General features: G+C 38.8%; 2 protein-coding genes across 3 annotated transcripts in view; one reads left to right on the forward strand and one right to left on the reverse strand.

The window, feature by feature from the left end:
- Positions 1–8,483, forward strand: part of LOC119646685 (phosphatidylinositol 4-phosphate 5-kinase type-1 alpha) — a 67,107-nt gene extending 58,624 nt beyond the window's left edge. Inside the window, exons 18-19 of one of the 2 annotated variants that reach the window (XR_005248792.1) lie at positions 6,748–6,894; positions 8,303–8,483. Coding sequence is in view for 1 of the 2 variants with exons in the window: in XM_038047995.1 (XP_037903923.1) it covers positions 8,303–8,314 (12 nt within the window). In the remaining variant the exon portion in view is untranslated. The remainder of the gene's footprint in view (positions 1–6,747; positions 6,895–8,302) is intronic. The other variant, XM_038047995.1, reaches the window with a different exon arrangement.
- A 2,955-nt stretch (positions 8,484–11,438) lies between these two features.
- Positions 11,439–17,219, reverse strand: LOC119657709 (protein phosphatase 1 regulatory subunit 42-like). Its single transcript, XM_038064753.1, has 6 exons — positions 17,004–17,219; positions 16,645–16,947; positions 16,463–16,586; positions 11,966–12,076; positions 11,701–11,901; positions 11,439–11,641 (listed from the first exon to the last, which is right to left on the reverse strand). Exons 1-6 carry the CDS (start codon positions 17,118–17,120, stop codon positions 11,532–11,534), a joined length of 966 nt encoding a protein of 321 aa, XP_037920681.1. The 5' UTR covers positions 17,121–17,219; the 3' UTR covers positions 11,439–11,531.
- Between the last annotated feature and the right edge of the window lie 10 nt (positions 17,220–17,229).

The raw sequence follows: 17,229 nt of genomic DNA on the forward strand, positions 1-17,229 counted from the left end.
TAACGAAAAGTAAAGAAAAAGATGGAACAGGACTAAAATAAAAATCAAGTTAAATTATTTATTGAGAAAAGTTGTTTGAATTGTTGTTTCAGATAGAGATGAAAGCGAGTAATATCTGGATGTAATATAAGTGACTAATTACAAGTGCATTTCTAGGACATTGCGCTTGGGCATTGTGTTCTTGAAATGTTGACTTTTCGCAGTTTCATTTTTCCGTTGGAGATACTTTTATGTTCTTTGTCCTCTAATGTGTATGTCCGTAACTCATCTAATGTTTTTCGTAAAAATAAAACATTTGTTTGTTTGTTTTCCAGAAAGCACTGTTTATATCAGCTTTTTTAGCACAGGTAAATTGTCGAAATCCATAATCGGTCTAAGTTCTAACAGTAATCAGCTATTGATGGAGGGTGAAAATAGTTTGAGAATAGAAATTAGTTGCCGTTATATTACTTTATTTTGAAGACTGGAAGCGATATTTTAAAAGAAAAAGGGACCAAACTGACATTTTATGCCCTTAGAGTTAAAAATGAGTAACACTCTCGAAATGTTTTCCAAAACTTGAATAGAAAATTAAAACTAATTGAAATCTTTGTCTGGTTGCATAATGTTAAATGTAGGGACCTCGAGTCTCTTCAAACCCCCTTGATACAGCGAATTACTTTGAAACGACTTATTTTAGAAATAGGTACTGTCACCAACGTTTTGTTTAGTCTTTGTCTCCTTCCGTTGTAGACTTGGCCCAAGAGAGGTCGAGAGGTTTTTCAAATCATTCATCATCATCAACGGCGCAACAACCGGTATCCGGTCTAGGTCTGCCTTAATAAGGAACTCCAGACATCCCGGTTTTGCGCCGAGGTCCACCAATTCGATATCCCTAAAAGCTGTCTGGCGTCCTGACCTATGCCATCGCTCCATCTTAGGCAGGGTCTGCCTCATCTTCTTTTTCTACCATAGATATTGCCCTTATAGACTTTCCGGGTAGGATCATCCTCCTCCATACGGATTAAGTGACCCGCCCACCGTAACCTATTGAGCTGCATGCTGCATGAGAAGATAATTTTACATTTAGAAAATAAACTTTCTTGAAACATGCTAGGAAGATATCATTATGTTGTATGGGATGTTTATGACGAGGACGAAGAGGTGCGACTTGGGGCGATCTTGTTGTACCTACCACACCTCGAACTCTATTCGCTGTATTTTCTATATTTGAACAAATATCGGTATGTGGGGTATTTCAGAGCCTAGGCGTATAGTGGCAGCTTTGTGATTTTTCGGTTGGGTATTCTGAGAAAGGGTCCGTGGAAGAAATGACCACTTTACAGCCCCCGCCCTCCCCCTTGCGCAGTAGATGTCAGAACTGAAAATTATTAATTAAATTAATTAATACCCTTTTTGTATATATGGAGACCCGTCCGTAAATTCCACATAGAATGATCACTGCAGGCGTGGGCGTTCACAGTCCTCACCTTCCCACTAAATTTGATGTCGATCGGTATAACATTTTCTGGGCGAAATGCGTGCGACAGCCAGACAGTAAACCGATTTTAATAAGGTTTAATACCATACAAACATCAATCAACAGCGGACATTCATTATCATACGATAACATTACAAATCAATTACTTAAAGCTATGAATCTCCATCCCCATATTCACATGCAGTCCAAAGCAAATCCAAATCTAGCCAAAAAAAGGCGATCATAACTACAATAGATTGTCAGGCCTTCGGCACTCGGCAACTGCCGCTGCCACTTTTACTACGCAGAGCGATGATCCTTTATAATCTGATATCGCATTGCAAAAAATTACCTATCATCAAAATAATAATACCATTACTTTGGTAATTTGGTGATATTAGGTAATGCGATGATATTTCAATGTTAGCCCTTGGTGATGGTATGTGAATACCCTTCCCTAGTAGAAAGGGCGATGCTTTCTTCGTGAGCAAAATCGTCTGTAAGGGATTCATTGCAAAATCTTTGTGGTACGGGACAGAGGAATCAAACATTAATTTGAAGATCTCCTTGGCTTACCTTTTATTTCTTTTTTGAATGGCTTGCTTTCTGTTCGTCTCAATTACGATAGAAGAATTGAGTCAAAGTTTTGCATTCCAGTTTAGCTGCAATATCACCAGATTCTATTGCTTCTTATTTTGTCATGTACTTAATTACCTCTCAGCATATGCAGCACCCGTGGCCGGGGTGAAAATTGTGCGGACCTCCTGCCCCCTCTTATTACCTTTTCATTGAAATTCCTTTTCCGGGTTTGGGGAGAGTCCTCCTTTGTACTTTTCTCTGGTTACGCCTGTAGGCCCTTTAAATAGTTTGTATATATATATTAGTAGTGGCGGATAAAAAAATTCTTCGCTTGACATCTGCTCGAATTATTACCCCCCTCTGTCCTGGGCACGTTTCTGACGATTTTTCACTGGTCGATACAAATCTCTCCATTCCAACGGTCCAGGTCTTCATAGTGCATTGCTCTGGTAACAGCAATTGGTTTCATCGTTTCATGCTTCATATCCTCATAGATTTACGAATTGGCTTGGAGGACTTTCAATTCGACGTTTGCTTAATGTGAAAGGTCTGTAGATCCCTTTAGAGATCGTGTTCTTAGTTCAATTTTATGTTTCTTCGACGTTTGTGATGGTCATCAGTTGCGTTCTTACGCATGATGATCTTTTATTCCGACTCTTTTCTTGTGATGCCGGCCATTTGAATCGCGGTTTACGGTCAACGGCCAATGTTGAGACACAATGTTTTCATAGGGGGTTTTCGTTTTTTTTTTCGGGGTCCTCTTGTTACTTTCCGCTGTTAATTTGAAATTCGCACCCGTACCAATTGGAATAACAAGAACCCATGCTTTGTAATGTCTCTTTATAGATTTATTTCGCGGAGGGAGGAAGAGGTTCTCTTTTACATCTTATTACTCAAGAACTAGTAATCATTTTCATGTTCATCATCAGAGATGCTTTGACTCCTGAAGCTAATATTAGCACAAAACAAACAAACAACTGCAATGAAATGTCCGTCAAACTATCTATCATTAGTTTAATGTTTGAACAAACTGCTTTTACGAAAGGATTAGCCCTGCTCAATTAGGATCATTATATTGATTATAAATGAATTCGGAACACTGACTATTACGAATATCTAAAAGTTCATCAAAATTCTCTTCGGCTGTAACATGATTTTTAAAGAGTGGTTCTCTCCTATGGGAAACAAATTCAGTGTCGCCTGTGTCAGCAAAATCGACGATACACTAGATCCTTCTATTACAACCATCGAAGTCTTTTCCCTTTTATTGAGGTCCATTGTAATAATGATATATAGCCGTTGGGCTGTCACAAATTTTTGCACCGAGTAATTGTAGAAGGTACCTTTCTCTAAATCGGGCCATCCTATCTATGGAACGTAGGTGATAAATAAATGGACGATGAAGTCAATTGAAACAATCATCAAATCGCTCGATTTCTTCAAAGGCATTGTGGAGACTATCATATCGAATGCTTAAACAATCAAAGTAGAGTAGACTTTTGCTTGAGAATCGAGGGATTTCTAAGTCTGCTATGTGGCCTGGGCCGGGCAAGTTGGAAAGCAACATACTTCCATAGTTGTGGTCTACGGGCCCCTTATTCTTGCAACTTGGGTGCTTGCCCAAGAATGGGGGGTCCGTGGACCACAACCGCGGAAGTATGAGTGCGTTGCTTTCCAACTGGTCCGGTCTGCCATCAAGTAGATGGCGGACTTAGGAATGCCTCGATTTTCAAAGAAAACTCTAGTTTGGCTTCGGCCAGCTTAGGCCTGCATTTAACTGGGCGGTTTTTATCCTCATTATAATTCATACACATGTCGAGTTTTTGAATTTATATAAGGGAGCAAATGCCACATTGTAATCATTTCGATCACGCTGCTCCGAGGGCAGAGGTGAGTCAGCGTCTGATGAGTTGCCTCTGCCCTGGACGCAACCGCAAGTCATATACAAAGTAGAGTAGTTTGTGACTGTTCTTACCGAATCGATTCCGAAGGGCTTACGCATCTTAGCGGTACCTTTCTTGTATATATATGGTTGCTATTGAGCTATTAATGTGGCATAAGGCGTCAAGCACGCTTAAACGACATCCTTGTCGGTTTGATGAAATGTGTGTAGGTTTCATCCTGGACTTCCAGAGAAGCTTACACTTTTGCTCTACTGTTCTGCATCATGTATTTCTGGAGCAACACACTCGGAATAATGCATGGCATAATCAGCAATGGAGTTGTCACCCCGTCTTCTTGGCCTGGACCATTTTGCATTAAGAACCCTTTCTCACTTCTTGGTAGTACTCGGGTGCACGCCAATTTAGGTAGTTCGATTGTGTTCTTATCTAGTGAAACCACTCCACATCATCAAGCAGCACTTCCAAACTCTGTCGGGAATCAGTTTCTGCAACTCTTCTTTGGGTTCCGTCCGTAGTCAAATTTTTAACTTTTATCACTTTGGCTATTCACGTAATTCCAACTTGTGATAAAAAATGATAAGGATCCATTTTAACTGATTAGGCAGCAATTTAACTTTCCAGACACCAAAACTTGTATTTATCCCTAAACCCTTTCAGATGTTTTTAGTTTTTCCCTCAAAATTTTGACTGCAGATAAATATTGAATCCGTTCAGAAGTCAGCCCCCGAATTAAGATATAGTTTTACATTTATTTCTATTGATTTAAACAAAGTTTTAATTTATAATATCATGATCACCATTTTGGATGGATGGGTATATATTACGTGACTACGTTTTGTACTTCTGATAAGAACTTAAGGAGAAGGCTAGGGAGTGAGCAGATGTTGGTGTGGAGAATATTTAGAGGACTTTTTATAGGAGCATCATTAGATTTTTTTCTCCCGATTTTTTGATTGGGGAATTTCTGAGAATGATCGATCTAAATGCACACTTTTTAATCTCCCATTCCACTCCTTTACAAATGTACTAATCGAGACCCTTAATTTAATACCCTACATGCAGTATATTTGGGTAAAAATTAAACGCCCTTTGTATATTCATACCCCCAGCATCACGACCAAATTTTCTGCAATATAAAATCTATTTATTTAAACAGATATCGGTATGTAAGATATTTTGGAGTCTAGGCACCATATAGTGGCAGCCTCCTGATTTTTTTTCAGATTTTTCGGTTAGGTAGTTTCTGATAATGGCTCCGTTAAAGAAATGATCACTTTCAACTCCCCGCACCCCCTACCTTTTCAGCAAATGTCAAAACTAAGACCCGATTCGGAAAGTAATAACTGAGATTGTTCATTTGATACCCCACATGACTATATTTGATGAAAAAAATGTAAACTCTCCTTTTGCACTAGTCAGTGTCAAAAAGTAGAAAGGAAGATGACTAACAGTTTCATTTAGGGCAGAGAAAACTCATCAGACGCTGCCTCCGCTCTGCCCTGGGAGCAGCGTAACCGAAAGTGACAATAGATGGAAAATATCCAATATCCGAAACAAAAAATTTAGCTTTAACCTGGCTTAGGCTTAAAGTGCTGGCGGATTTAAGTTGGATATAATTTGCGCCCTTGTCGACTATGTTCTCCATACGAAATTATGCAAGGCCCAATCACCTCGATTATATGACACATAAAAATGTTGGTGAAGACCTGGAGTAGTGGCCACTATCCACTTATTCCTCACATATAGTAAGTTGGGTCCTCCGGACGAGAGAATATCACCGATAACAAGAAGAAATAATATCGGTAGAAGGATTTTACTTCAATGCGGCACGTGACAGTTTGCGCCTGGATATGCCCCTCTGATAATAGCTATTAGTTTTTCCAGAATGCCCCTTCTGTGTAGGGCTCGCTTTTTTCAAAATCGTTGAGGAGCAGGAGAAACGGAGATTTCAACTCCGCACCCTGTGCCAAAATGATCCGCCGAAAGTTGCTAAGGTCAGCATTTTGAGAAATCTCTGGCAGCAAGTAAAAAAAAAATTAGGGAATGACAAGGATTAGAAAAGTATTTAACCAAGCAAAGTGTTTGATCTAGGTGGGCACAGTGCTGAATCTCAAGTAGTAGTTAAACAGCAACATCTCAAGTAGTAGTTAAACAAACGATTCTTGATTAAGAAATCTGTTATCCCCTCACAAGTCGGCTCTCGACACTAACAAACCAATTTATCAGCCTCTCCATTACCAATGATTTATTAAATGATAATCAAAGCGAACCTTTTATAATAAGGTGGATTCAAGTTTTGGAAGCCATTTTTGAAGTGTACTCTTATTTTTAGCTCCTGTAGCGAATTGTCAACCGAGTATCCTATGGCATAGAATTCCTGGTTATTTCCCAATTATCTAATATTCCAGCCCGCAATCGATATATATTCTTTTAATGTAGAGCAACCATCACTGAACCTTTCTACTTAGAATTGGTTGGCCTTATGATGCGGAAGTAGATTTTCTCGACCTACTTTGTGTTGAATGCCGAAGCTGCCTCTTTTCAAATTCCTTCAAGAGAGCTTCGGATTGCTTTTTAATGTCTTAAATCGGAAGTGCTTATATAAGGGTCATTTTGACACTGCTTTTGGCTTTCAACACTCTTGATATTCCAAGAAAGCTTAAAGTGGTATTCCATGACTGTAACTACAAAAGGAATTTCTCAGTGTGTACATACCTTACAAATGTGTTTATGTTAACTTTCTCGTGAAATATACTCTACTATTTCTGGCTGGTATAAAAATCCCAATTTGTTATACTTTTATAGAAACGGAACAATCCGATTTGTAACATAATGTAATCGAAGTTCATGAAGAAGAACTCATTCAATATTAATCTACTGCTACTCAATTGAGGTAACAACTTTATACCCAATAGGTATCAATAATTTGCATTTAAGGAATTTCAATGAAAGGTATGTAAAAGGGGGCGGCAATAGGGTAATTTGCATCTAAGTTACATTGTTCTGTTGCGTTCGTTAAGTAGATCTGAATAATTGGTTACAAAATAACTTAGCATTCACTGCATGTTATCTTTTAAGCGCTATATAAATGTTTTAACAATTATCCAATTATTATCGAATATTAATAATTTACAGACTATGCATGCTGCTATAAATAGGCTAGGTTGCTTTGGGATGCTCTCTTTTTCTTACTTCAATTATAAATATGAAGATACTTTAGTGACAGTCATAAGAACTTCTGATCACATAAGTCACTCATGTTAGTTGATTTTACTATTGCTTGATGGATTATAGATATACAAAACTCAATAATGTTGTGAAGCTCTTTAGATATTTCACTTTAAAACTAAAATACAGTAGTTAGATAGGTAATTAACGTCATTGTATCCTGCTGAAAACCAAAGTAGCAAAAACTGGGAACAATTTGTTTATGAGTTATTTATTTCCATGCACGCCAGTATTTTCATCTTAAGTCTATCTACTCAACTGCAGTTATTATTATGTATAAAATGAATAAGAAATTATTTAATACTGGGTGAAGTGTTCAACTATTACTCTTGAAATAACTAAAGGACCCCTTAATATTCCTATTGATTGATAAGGTCAACTCCGGGTCGAGTTTACCCAAAACACCTCAATTATATACAGAAAACTCTACTGAACCCGATAATCGGGTTGGGTTCAAAATGGTCAAACTTCCCCCAATTTGACTAAAACTAATCAAATTTTCTTTCAGTTTAGATTTAGGACTATGATCCACGATTTTGAGTAAAGTAAGCCAGTATCTTTTCTAGGAACCTTATTCTTAACTGGGAATAATTTCGTTGGAGTTATTCTTCACATTAGAATCTCGTTTCTTATAAATGAGAAATCTCGTTAGTCGCTGAAAATAGTTACTACTTCAAAGCAATACTTAACAAAGCTCATATGGACTTCTTCCCTAATATCTGAACGAAATGTATTAAATTCGAGTTGTGTGTTGTCAACTTTGAACCTTATATCATTACTCTCTTAGATAGGTAGAGCTAACATAATATGCATATCTGTAGTGCAAATAAAATTTAGTGTAAATCTTATTTATAAAAAAAATATATTAGTTGAGAATAATTATAATTGAATTATGGTTTACGGTATATTCATATGCATAAATTCATCATTCAGTCCTGACCAAAGCAATCACGTAGATTTCAGATGGGTTAAAGGTGACATCTACATTTGCACATATGTCTTTATGTGTACGTTCATTTGGACTGAACCTTCATAGTTTCAATGTTATATAATTTATTCATTTAATAATCCATGAAGTATTTAAATGAGTTGCCAAAATATATAACTAATCTATCAACTTATACTTTTGCAGACGCGGCTTTGAGGGAAAATGGTAATGTTCCTGTGATGTAGTGGCAAAAATATTATTTACGATTGAAATAATAAATCAATAATAATTATTTATTACGAAAAGTTACCGACATTATTTATTTTGTAATAATGTAATGTAGCATTATTTCAACTTGATTAAGATATAAAAAAAAATATTTGAAGTGAAAAATTTACATGTTTTATTTTATTTATTAATCTTATATACATTATATGTTAATTGTTTCCTGTACAGATTAATTACGGGCCATGCGGTTCATGGGATGCCACAGAAACAAAAAAGAGATAGCAATGTTTGCGTTTTTGGATATCGAAGGAGCATTCGACAACACATCGCACACAGAGTCCAAAATACCCTGAGTCGCATGGGAGTGGGAAACACCCTGGATTTCTGGATGGACAAAATGCTAGAGAGTAGGCAAATAGAAGTACCGACAGGTACAAATTCTATTGTCATGAATACTGCTCAAGGTTGTCCACAAGGCGGGGTACTATCGCCGCTTATGTGGAGTATGGTAGTGGACGAAATAATGCTAATAAATACTAGAATACAGGTCCAGGATTACGCGGTCGACATTGTCTTAATCTGTAGGGGCAAATATGAGGATACCCTATGCGATAGAATCCAACCAGCAACTGATTACTTGGTACACTGACGAATCCCTCACAGTAGAGGGAGCGAGTGCCGGTGTCATTGGTCCAAGGAAAATGCTTAAGGCACTTAAGTCCAACCAGGTGAACTTTAAACTGGTATGGGAATGGCTTGAAGACTAAATACGCTCAGCTCGTCCAACAAGGTCTGGATACTCTGGGTTCCAGGCCACGTTGGCTTGGAAAGCAATGAGCAGGGACGCCTTTACATGGGCCAGAAACCTTCTGTGGAGTCGGAAACGGTTTCATGGCTATGACATTAAAAAATGAAGAGGAACGGTTGAGGGAACTATACTGAGCGGGCTTACCGGGAATGGAGCAGTCCAGGGTGCTTATTGGGGGATACGAACCCACGCGCACATAGGATTGCTTAAACCTCACCAAAAAGAACCTCCGAATCATAGTGGAAATTTTCAAATGGTCACTGTCGGTTAAACTATCACCTAGGGAAGCTAGGGATATCTACGGACACTGCCTGAAGGTTCTGTGCGGAGTGTGATGAAACCTCTATTCTGGGATAGTATCCGGCGCTTGTGCAAAGTAGGTCGAGACATCTGGGAGAACACTTAATACCACATGCAAAGTTGAAAGATCTGAAAGTAAGGAATATACTAAAATTCCGAACGATTATGGGTTTGCTTGAAATACTTTGATTAATAGGTACACTATATTCAGCAAAAGGGGCACAATAGTTCTTTAAGGACGCGGTGCGACTTTCCCTTAACAGAATAATAATAATGCTGTTCCTTCATACTGCTTTAAATAGTCAATAGGTACAGCAATTTGGTATTTACATTAGCAATGTAGATCGTAAAGATGAAAGCAGAAACCAATTCAAATCAATTTTCAACAACATAGAAAGTGACTAACGCGTTACGTATACTAAGGTGACTTTTTCCAAGAAGTAAATGAAGTGTAATAAGTTGCCAGTATTGAAAGTGGCCGCAGTCCTAATTAAGGTGCATTCCCACTAGCAACGATAAGATACGAACGATACGAAAATCCCACACTAGTAGCAACAGTTACACTAAGCTTACATAATGAAAACATGATTATACACTCATGGACAGATAAATAAAAACACCTATTACATAAAACATATCGTAATTGAACAGCAGGCGTTTTTTGAAATGAATACATTAGTTCTTCCTCAAGCAAAATAATTATTATTATTATTTAGTGCGTCATCCCCACCTACCATCGTTCGCAGTTATCTGAAATGCGCTTCAGTTCCTAAGACGCTCGTACTCCTCCGCTATGTTCCTTAAAGTGTGACCTATCCACTTCTGATCATAGTGCGTGTGAGTGGCAGACCTGTGCGTCGACCAAGTTCTCCGTTTGAAACCGTGTCAGGCCAGCACACTTCGATGACACGACGCAGCTAGGAATTGACGAAAGCTAGGAACTTTTGGGTAACAGTGGAGTTCAATTTTCATGTGCTGCTCCCATATAACAATATAGAAAGAACACTAACACAGAACATTCTCAACTTGATCTTAGTTTAGAGATAACTCCATTTCCAGATCTTAGACAGGGCAGGGAAAGCGTATCTTCTCCATTGGCTGATAGCATTGACCCGAGATATTTAAATCGCTCAGTTCTGGGCAGGTCACTACCGTTAACAGAACTGTGCGAGAACTGTGTTATGTTCCTCACATAGGGAAACCTTTTATACCTGAAGCGTGAAGCTTCCGGTTTCCGGACTTGTTTTGAAGATAATTCGCAAATATTATTTTGAACTAACTGAAGTGTTTTAAGCGTCATCTAGCGACAACTATTTGTATTGCAGTGCAGGGGTTTTTGCAGAATAATAAAGCGTTATATTCTATTATTGATGGTGTTATTAATTAAAAACACGAATTTTTGCGTTACGATACTTTTGTCGCAAGGGTGCGACTTGTGGCATCATGGTCCATTCTGCGTATGCAGATAAAAAGCAATATCGTTCCACGGGGTGACACAACATTGATAATATAATAGTAAAAAACTTTTCGATGAAATAAATAAAAAGAAAAATTCCATTAATTTTTTAAATCACCACTATTTGTGTTCCTATTTTATAAAACCTAATAACATGTCAATTTTGGCGAGTGGAGCTAAAAACGCTGACACCCTCAAAATAATAATTTTGGGCAAAAAGGCGCTGATTTTTGGTAGAAATACTTCTTGCTTAACGTTAAAATTTTATTAAATTTTATCCATTGGTTCCTTAAAAATGAATGAAATGGAATAGGGTTAGAGCTAAAACCATTTGCAGCGTGTATATGTGGATATAATGATGTGTCCACACTGTGTAACATTAATTGATTAGGAAACGATTAACGAGCATATCGCTTCAGGGCAACCTAATGCAGTACTATTCTATCAGGTTGAAAGTTCCTCCGGCAATCATACATGATAACGGTTACGACAAAACAGAAAAACGAAACAACAAATTATGAGTCGCAAAAATAAAACCAACTTCCGAGTAGACGTAAATCAATATATAATTTCATAGATAAATAGTACTTGCAATTTTGTGGAACTATACAAGCTTACACATACAGATGTATAGAAAACTATCAGTCCTTTTCTTTTACAATATGTCTTCCTTCTAAAGAATAGACTGACTTAGGTCTGAGTTTCCCCTCTTTCTTCACCGTTCGTCGCATAGGCTTCTGAGCAGAATTGACTGAAAAGAACATAAAATCGTTAAAAAAACAATAATGAACAAATAACCATTAAACTAACGTGAGTTCCAAGCTCGAAAAGTCATTTCGTCAGTTGTATTTTGCAACTGCAATGAGTGGGCAGATGGTTTCACACGGTTAACAGCTTTAGGTTTTTGTTTTGTGTCCGTGTCGCTCTTTGTCCTTCGTTTGTTTTTCACTTCCTCAAATCGTTTAATAAAGGTTCGATTGTAGGGTGTAATGAATTTTCCATTGAGAAATTCTGTACATAGAAAATGAAAATATTATAGTAAAGTAGAAAGATTGCTTCATTCAATTTTACTTACGCAAATTGTAGGAGCCTGCTGTGATTTTCTCCCTATAGTGAATATCTTTCTGTGCTGGACAGTCTTGAATATCAGCTTTCTCTAAAAAAATCATTCGACCTAAAACGTGCCCTACAGGAAAGTGAATTGTTATTTAATGTATAGCTATCGTTATATACACATAAACTAGCACAAAAATTTTTATAAGAGAAGGCAGTGTCAGAAGTGGAAACTACCCCTGTAGCTACTGCCTTTCATAGTCATTTAGTACGTTCCGAGTGGCTGTTAGCGAGGCAAACAAATCATACCTTCTACGAGCCCGCTATATTGAAAGATAATGTATTTTAAGTGTTCTCTTACGAAGCAAAAATCAAGGACTACTAATTGAAAGCTGCGTTCTGAAATTTCTTCGTGCATGAACACAACCTGGATGAAGTGGCGTTCCACAACTAGTGTTCTTTGTGATCGACGTATCAACGAACGTCTCAAATGTAAAGTTTACGCAATGTCGTCCGTCCTGTCACTCTCTATGGTTCTGAGTGTTGGGCGACTATAAAAGACAATGAACGGCGTCTTACGGTAATGGAGACGAAGATGTTGCGTTGGACTAGTGACGTGACAAGTTTTGATCACATCCGAGAGAGACGTCTTCGATGGTATGGTTACGTAATTCGCGCTAACGAGAATTCCCTTGCCAAGATTGATCTGAACATCGAAGTCGATGATAAGCGACCAAAAGGCTGGTCAAAACAACGATGGATGGATCCGCTGGATGGGGATTTAAAAGCAACACGATTGATTGTATCCAGATCAGGCATTTGATAAAACGAAATGGCGAAACCGATCACGACAAGCCGATTCCGCTTGTGAAGGGGATAAAGGCCACATACAAACTCTCACTTTGCATGTGGGTTCCCCGTATCTGAAATCTAAGGAGGAGTAATAATAATGATAATCGTTGGCGTAACAATCCATATTTGATCAGTGCCTTGATGTGTTTTAGAGCACTTTATTCAAGACCATAACGATACACTACAGTACACTGTAGGAGGCAATGTGGCCAGCATTGCGCTCACTCGGGATTATTACTCTCATTTGACTTAATTCACAGCTGAGTCGACTAGTATCCGACATCCAGTCATGATAACAAATCTCTGTCATTAGTGAGATTTGAACCGTGATCTTCCGCTATAACAGTTTAGCGCTTCAACCATTCGGAGTTTAAAGAGGAAACTCCACATAAAAACATGACACATATTGCCTGTGCGTCTCCTTATGTGCACCAAATTTGATTTTGACAGACAGACAGAATGTAAACCGTTTTTAATAAACTGGTGTCCTACAAAAAACCGTAAAACACGACAATGAGTTAGAAAAGGCTGCGTGGGTGCTTTATTCTTTACAAGAACAGGCACAACGCCGGCTGATTGGGTAAAATAGTAGGACTCGACTCCATTGAAAACCCCCTCGTATATCTGCTCAAGCCTCGTCGTTTAGAGTGGTACGGCAGGCGTAACTTCACTATGCGCAACCAAATTTTGTTACCAGCTTCCGCTCGTTACGACTATGAGCCGATCGCACAATACCTAATGTTATTGCTCAAAGCTCTAACCAATAACAACATCGCACTCTTTGATCATTATGAGGTGCCTAAAACTGGCCACCTTGGTATGTAAAAAGGTGCACAAGCCCGTTCGTCATGAAAACAAATCCATAAGCGCTCGAGAGTCTCTCCTGTATTTCCAATACAGCCAGCCAACTAAAAATTGCTTGTCCATCTGAATTGAATGGGAATTTCTTTTGAGTGCAACACTTATTCGATAAGAACATGTATGGCGAGATGTTGACAGTTAAGCCCTTGAGGGTTTTACGTGAGCACCTGTCTGGAAGACTTAATCCCACGGTTTTCTTAGGACACGGATTGATTTTGTGACCACAATCAGAGCCCCGCTGAGACAAGCAACAACAGCACAGGTCTATACCAAGTGCATGGCTTAGCATTTATACTAGTGGATGAAAGACCTACCTAAATCTCTACCGAACTAAGGAGTACGACACCCGTGTTGAAACGCAACACCACGCCGAGAACCGAAGGTCTCTTCTCGCTTGAGCATCACCACAACCCCCATGAAGCTTCCACTAGAGGGCCAACCGCCAACAACCGAGCTGTACTCACATACAACGGGAGTTCACCCGAAGTATGAGAGTCCAGGGGCTATCCCGGTTCCCATGGTACCAGTATACCTCTGGTAAGGTTTCGTGACCAAATTGCCACAAATGAGTTCCCGTGCAGACTCGGGTCTGATCGCCCTAATTAGGCCTTTGGAGCATTCGCCTACTGCATCACGGCCGGCAAGCCAAAGTGAGTACAGCGTCTCCCGGTGCTACCACTATGGAGGTTCTCCTCGGCCACTTGGTTTTGGTTTGTCCGACAGGGTTGCCACCCCGTCTTCCTCATCGCCACATCTGACCACCGGCGAGATTTTGACAGGAGCAGCGTAAGGTTTTATCTCGTTTTCTAATCGAGAGTGTTCAGTAAAAGAAGATCATCTCCAAGAGCCCCAAATTCAGAACAGCCAATCTGCGAATTCTACAACCTGGGGGACCTTCGGGACAACTGGACCTTTAGGTAATGTAACGCACTGAAGAAGGGGACAGGTTTCTGAAGAACAGAATAGCAATTTTCAACCCCATAATCGGAAGAAGACCCCCCCTCTTCAGACCCGATGAAAACGTGTGGTGACCAACCCCCCCCTTCCCCCTTAAAAAGTTATGGCCCCTCGAAACGCGACCTTCCGTATGATAGCCTAGGGCTCTAACCACTCAGCTATCCGGACATACGGTTTTTTATATTATTTAGTAAAATTTGAATTTTCAAACCAACCTACATACGAAGGTGAAGACCTTCCTCTCTAACCCTGTGAAAAAATTGAGGTGCCCATCCTCTGGAAGCCATTATCAAGTCAAAGCTAAACCCAAACCCTGCAGCGAATCCCCTCATTAAAAAGTCATGGCACTTCAAATGGAGGATATTTGGATATAATTAAAGTAAAGCTTGATCTATCAGTGCCTTTCTAACACCAGTGAAGATTTGTGGCGATCATCTCTCGTTGCATGGTTATTGCCCTCAAAAGGGGCTATTTTCATATCATTAATAAGCTTATTGGTAGGGCAATCATAGTCGCGGTGGGCAGGAGTGTTATAGAGGAGGGTGCTCCCGCGGATGCGGTACGAGATACAGGGGCAAATCGCGACGATGATTGCCCTACCAATAAGCTCATTATTGATACCAAAATAGCCCCTCTTCGTGGGTCGTAACTTTGTAAGAAATAGTGACCGCTATGGATCTTCCGCAACATGATTTCTTTACCTCCGCCATATCTTTTTAAAAGGGACTGACTGCCATGATTTCTCAACGGGACTTGACAGAAGGGACCTCCCGCTTTTTCTCTGATTTTTTACTCTTGCGGGGATGGGGTTACGATTTAAACCCCCCTGCGTTTTGACATGAATGTAGTCCCAATTCGAGGGTGACCAGTGGCCGGGATTAGAGAGGAGGGAGCTTACTCTTTCTTCAACATATCCTCCTCCTTACTGGGTAGGGCTAAACTTTCAAACGTTACTATGATGATATCAAAAGACCTCTACTTTAGGGGTCCATAACTTATGCAAGGGGTCACCGCTACGAGCTTTGATCGAATTTGAAGAGGAAGGACCTCTTGCTTAGCCCTCCAAACTTTCTACTCTTTCAGGGCATGGAGTTGAAAGTTTAACCTTTACCTAAGATATTTATAAACAATAAATGTTCTATTAACCAAAAATTGAGCGAGCATTTTTGTCTCAAACACTGAAGCATTGGCTAATGCAAAATTACTTCAGACTTCGAACTCCCGGTTATATCCGATTTATCAACCATCCATCCGGCTTACAGGGTAGTAAAAGTATACGTGAATTTAGTGATGTACTGAGCTTACGATTATTTGTCTGCGTGTGGATGCCCACTTTTCCTACTACCTGTGATTTATAGATAAAGGGATTATAGCGAAACGGGTTCAACTGATTTTTCGAGCTACAAACCTCTAAGAATTTCACTAATTCATTATTGATATTGCTGTAGAAGAAAATATAGGGCATCCACCATCATTCTACTAACACCCTGATTAAAACTAAGTAAAATAATTTAATATGGTCAAATATTAAACTCATAATTACACTGAAAGACATCACAAAAAACTGAAATGTCGAAGCGTCCATACTGGCGTATTGGCAGTAACGTTATTTCAAAATGACGTTACAAAACAACCTTTAGATTCCGAAGACATCGCAATATTTTCCCAAGGAGCCAAGCCAAGGTTCTTTGGTATATTTGCCAAAGTAATCATGTTTACGCGCTAAACGGAAACAAACATATAGCACAATGCCAAACACCCTGAGTTTTATGACTTCGAGAAAGCTTTCTTATCAGATTCGCTGAGTAATAATAACAAGAGGCTTTGTCTTTAAAAAAAACCAACTTACCTATTTCCTCCGCATCCTGAAACTGATTTCCATTTGCAATCAAATGTTTTAAACGCAATAAAATTGATATCGGTTCCAAAGTCATGAGTCCCAATTGGCTTATATTGAGCACCTCCAAATTCCTCTAAAATCAAGATTGCCCATTAAACACTTAAAAAACAGGAAGTTTACTAGCAATCTACCGCAATGGACTTCAGCGTAAAAAAATCGAAAGTAAAATTAGCATTCCCAATATCTTGCTTTTCGATATGTAACTCTTTCAAGCTCTGCAACCTTTCAATGTTCTCCAATCGCTTAATCATATTATATCCAAGATAAAGTTTTTGCAAATTTCGCAAACAGTTCAGATTTTCAATATTCTGAATTCGGTTCCATTGTAAGTACAAATGCGATAAATTTAAAAACTTTTCAAGGTTCACTATAGTATTGATGCGGTTGTTGTGAAGATATAGCACTTTGAGATTGTCGCATGAAACGGTAATATCCTGAAATAATAGAAATCTTTAGCTATAATTTTTTTCAAAGGGAATTCACTTCTTACTATCTTTTCCAAATTTTTGTCGTTCATATACAAATGCGTGACATCTTGGGCTTTTTGTTTGGATTTCGAACTGTTTGTAGTCCGGGAGGCATATTTTCTCAAGAAAGCTGTTGACATTTTCTCGCGTAAATAAGATTGTATCGATCAAATATGTCACCAAATTTAAAGGGCAGTCAATTGAAAATGCAAAGTGTATTCAATTCAGGTGAGTGGAAATAAATCTTTA

This window comes from Hermetia illucens, chromosome 1, assembly GCF_905115235.1.
Source record: "Hermetia illucens chromosome 1, iHerIll2.2.curated.20191125, whole genome shotgun sequence".
NCBI classification, from domain to species: Eukaryota; Metazoa; Arthropoda; class Insecta; order Diptera; family Stratiomyidae; genus Hermetia; species Hermetia illucens.

Coding starts and splice junctions, on each gene's coding strand:
- LOC119657709 (XM_038064753.1), bottom strand. CDS start 17,120: ATGTCAACAGCTTTCTTGAGAAAATATGCCTCCCGGACTACAAACAGT. Junction 16,948..17,003: donor ACAAAAATTTGGAAAAGATA/GTAAGAAGTGAA, acceptor CTATTATTTCAG/GATATTACCGTTTCATGCGA. Junction 12,077..16,462: donor TCAGGATGCGGAGGAAATAG/GTAAGTTGGTTT, acceptor ACTTTCCTGTAG/GGCACGTTTTAGGTCGAATG.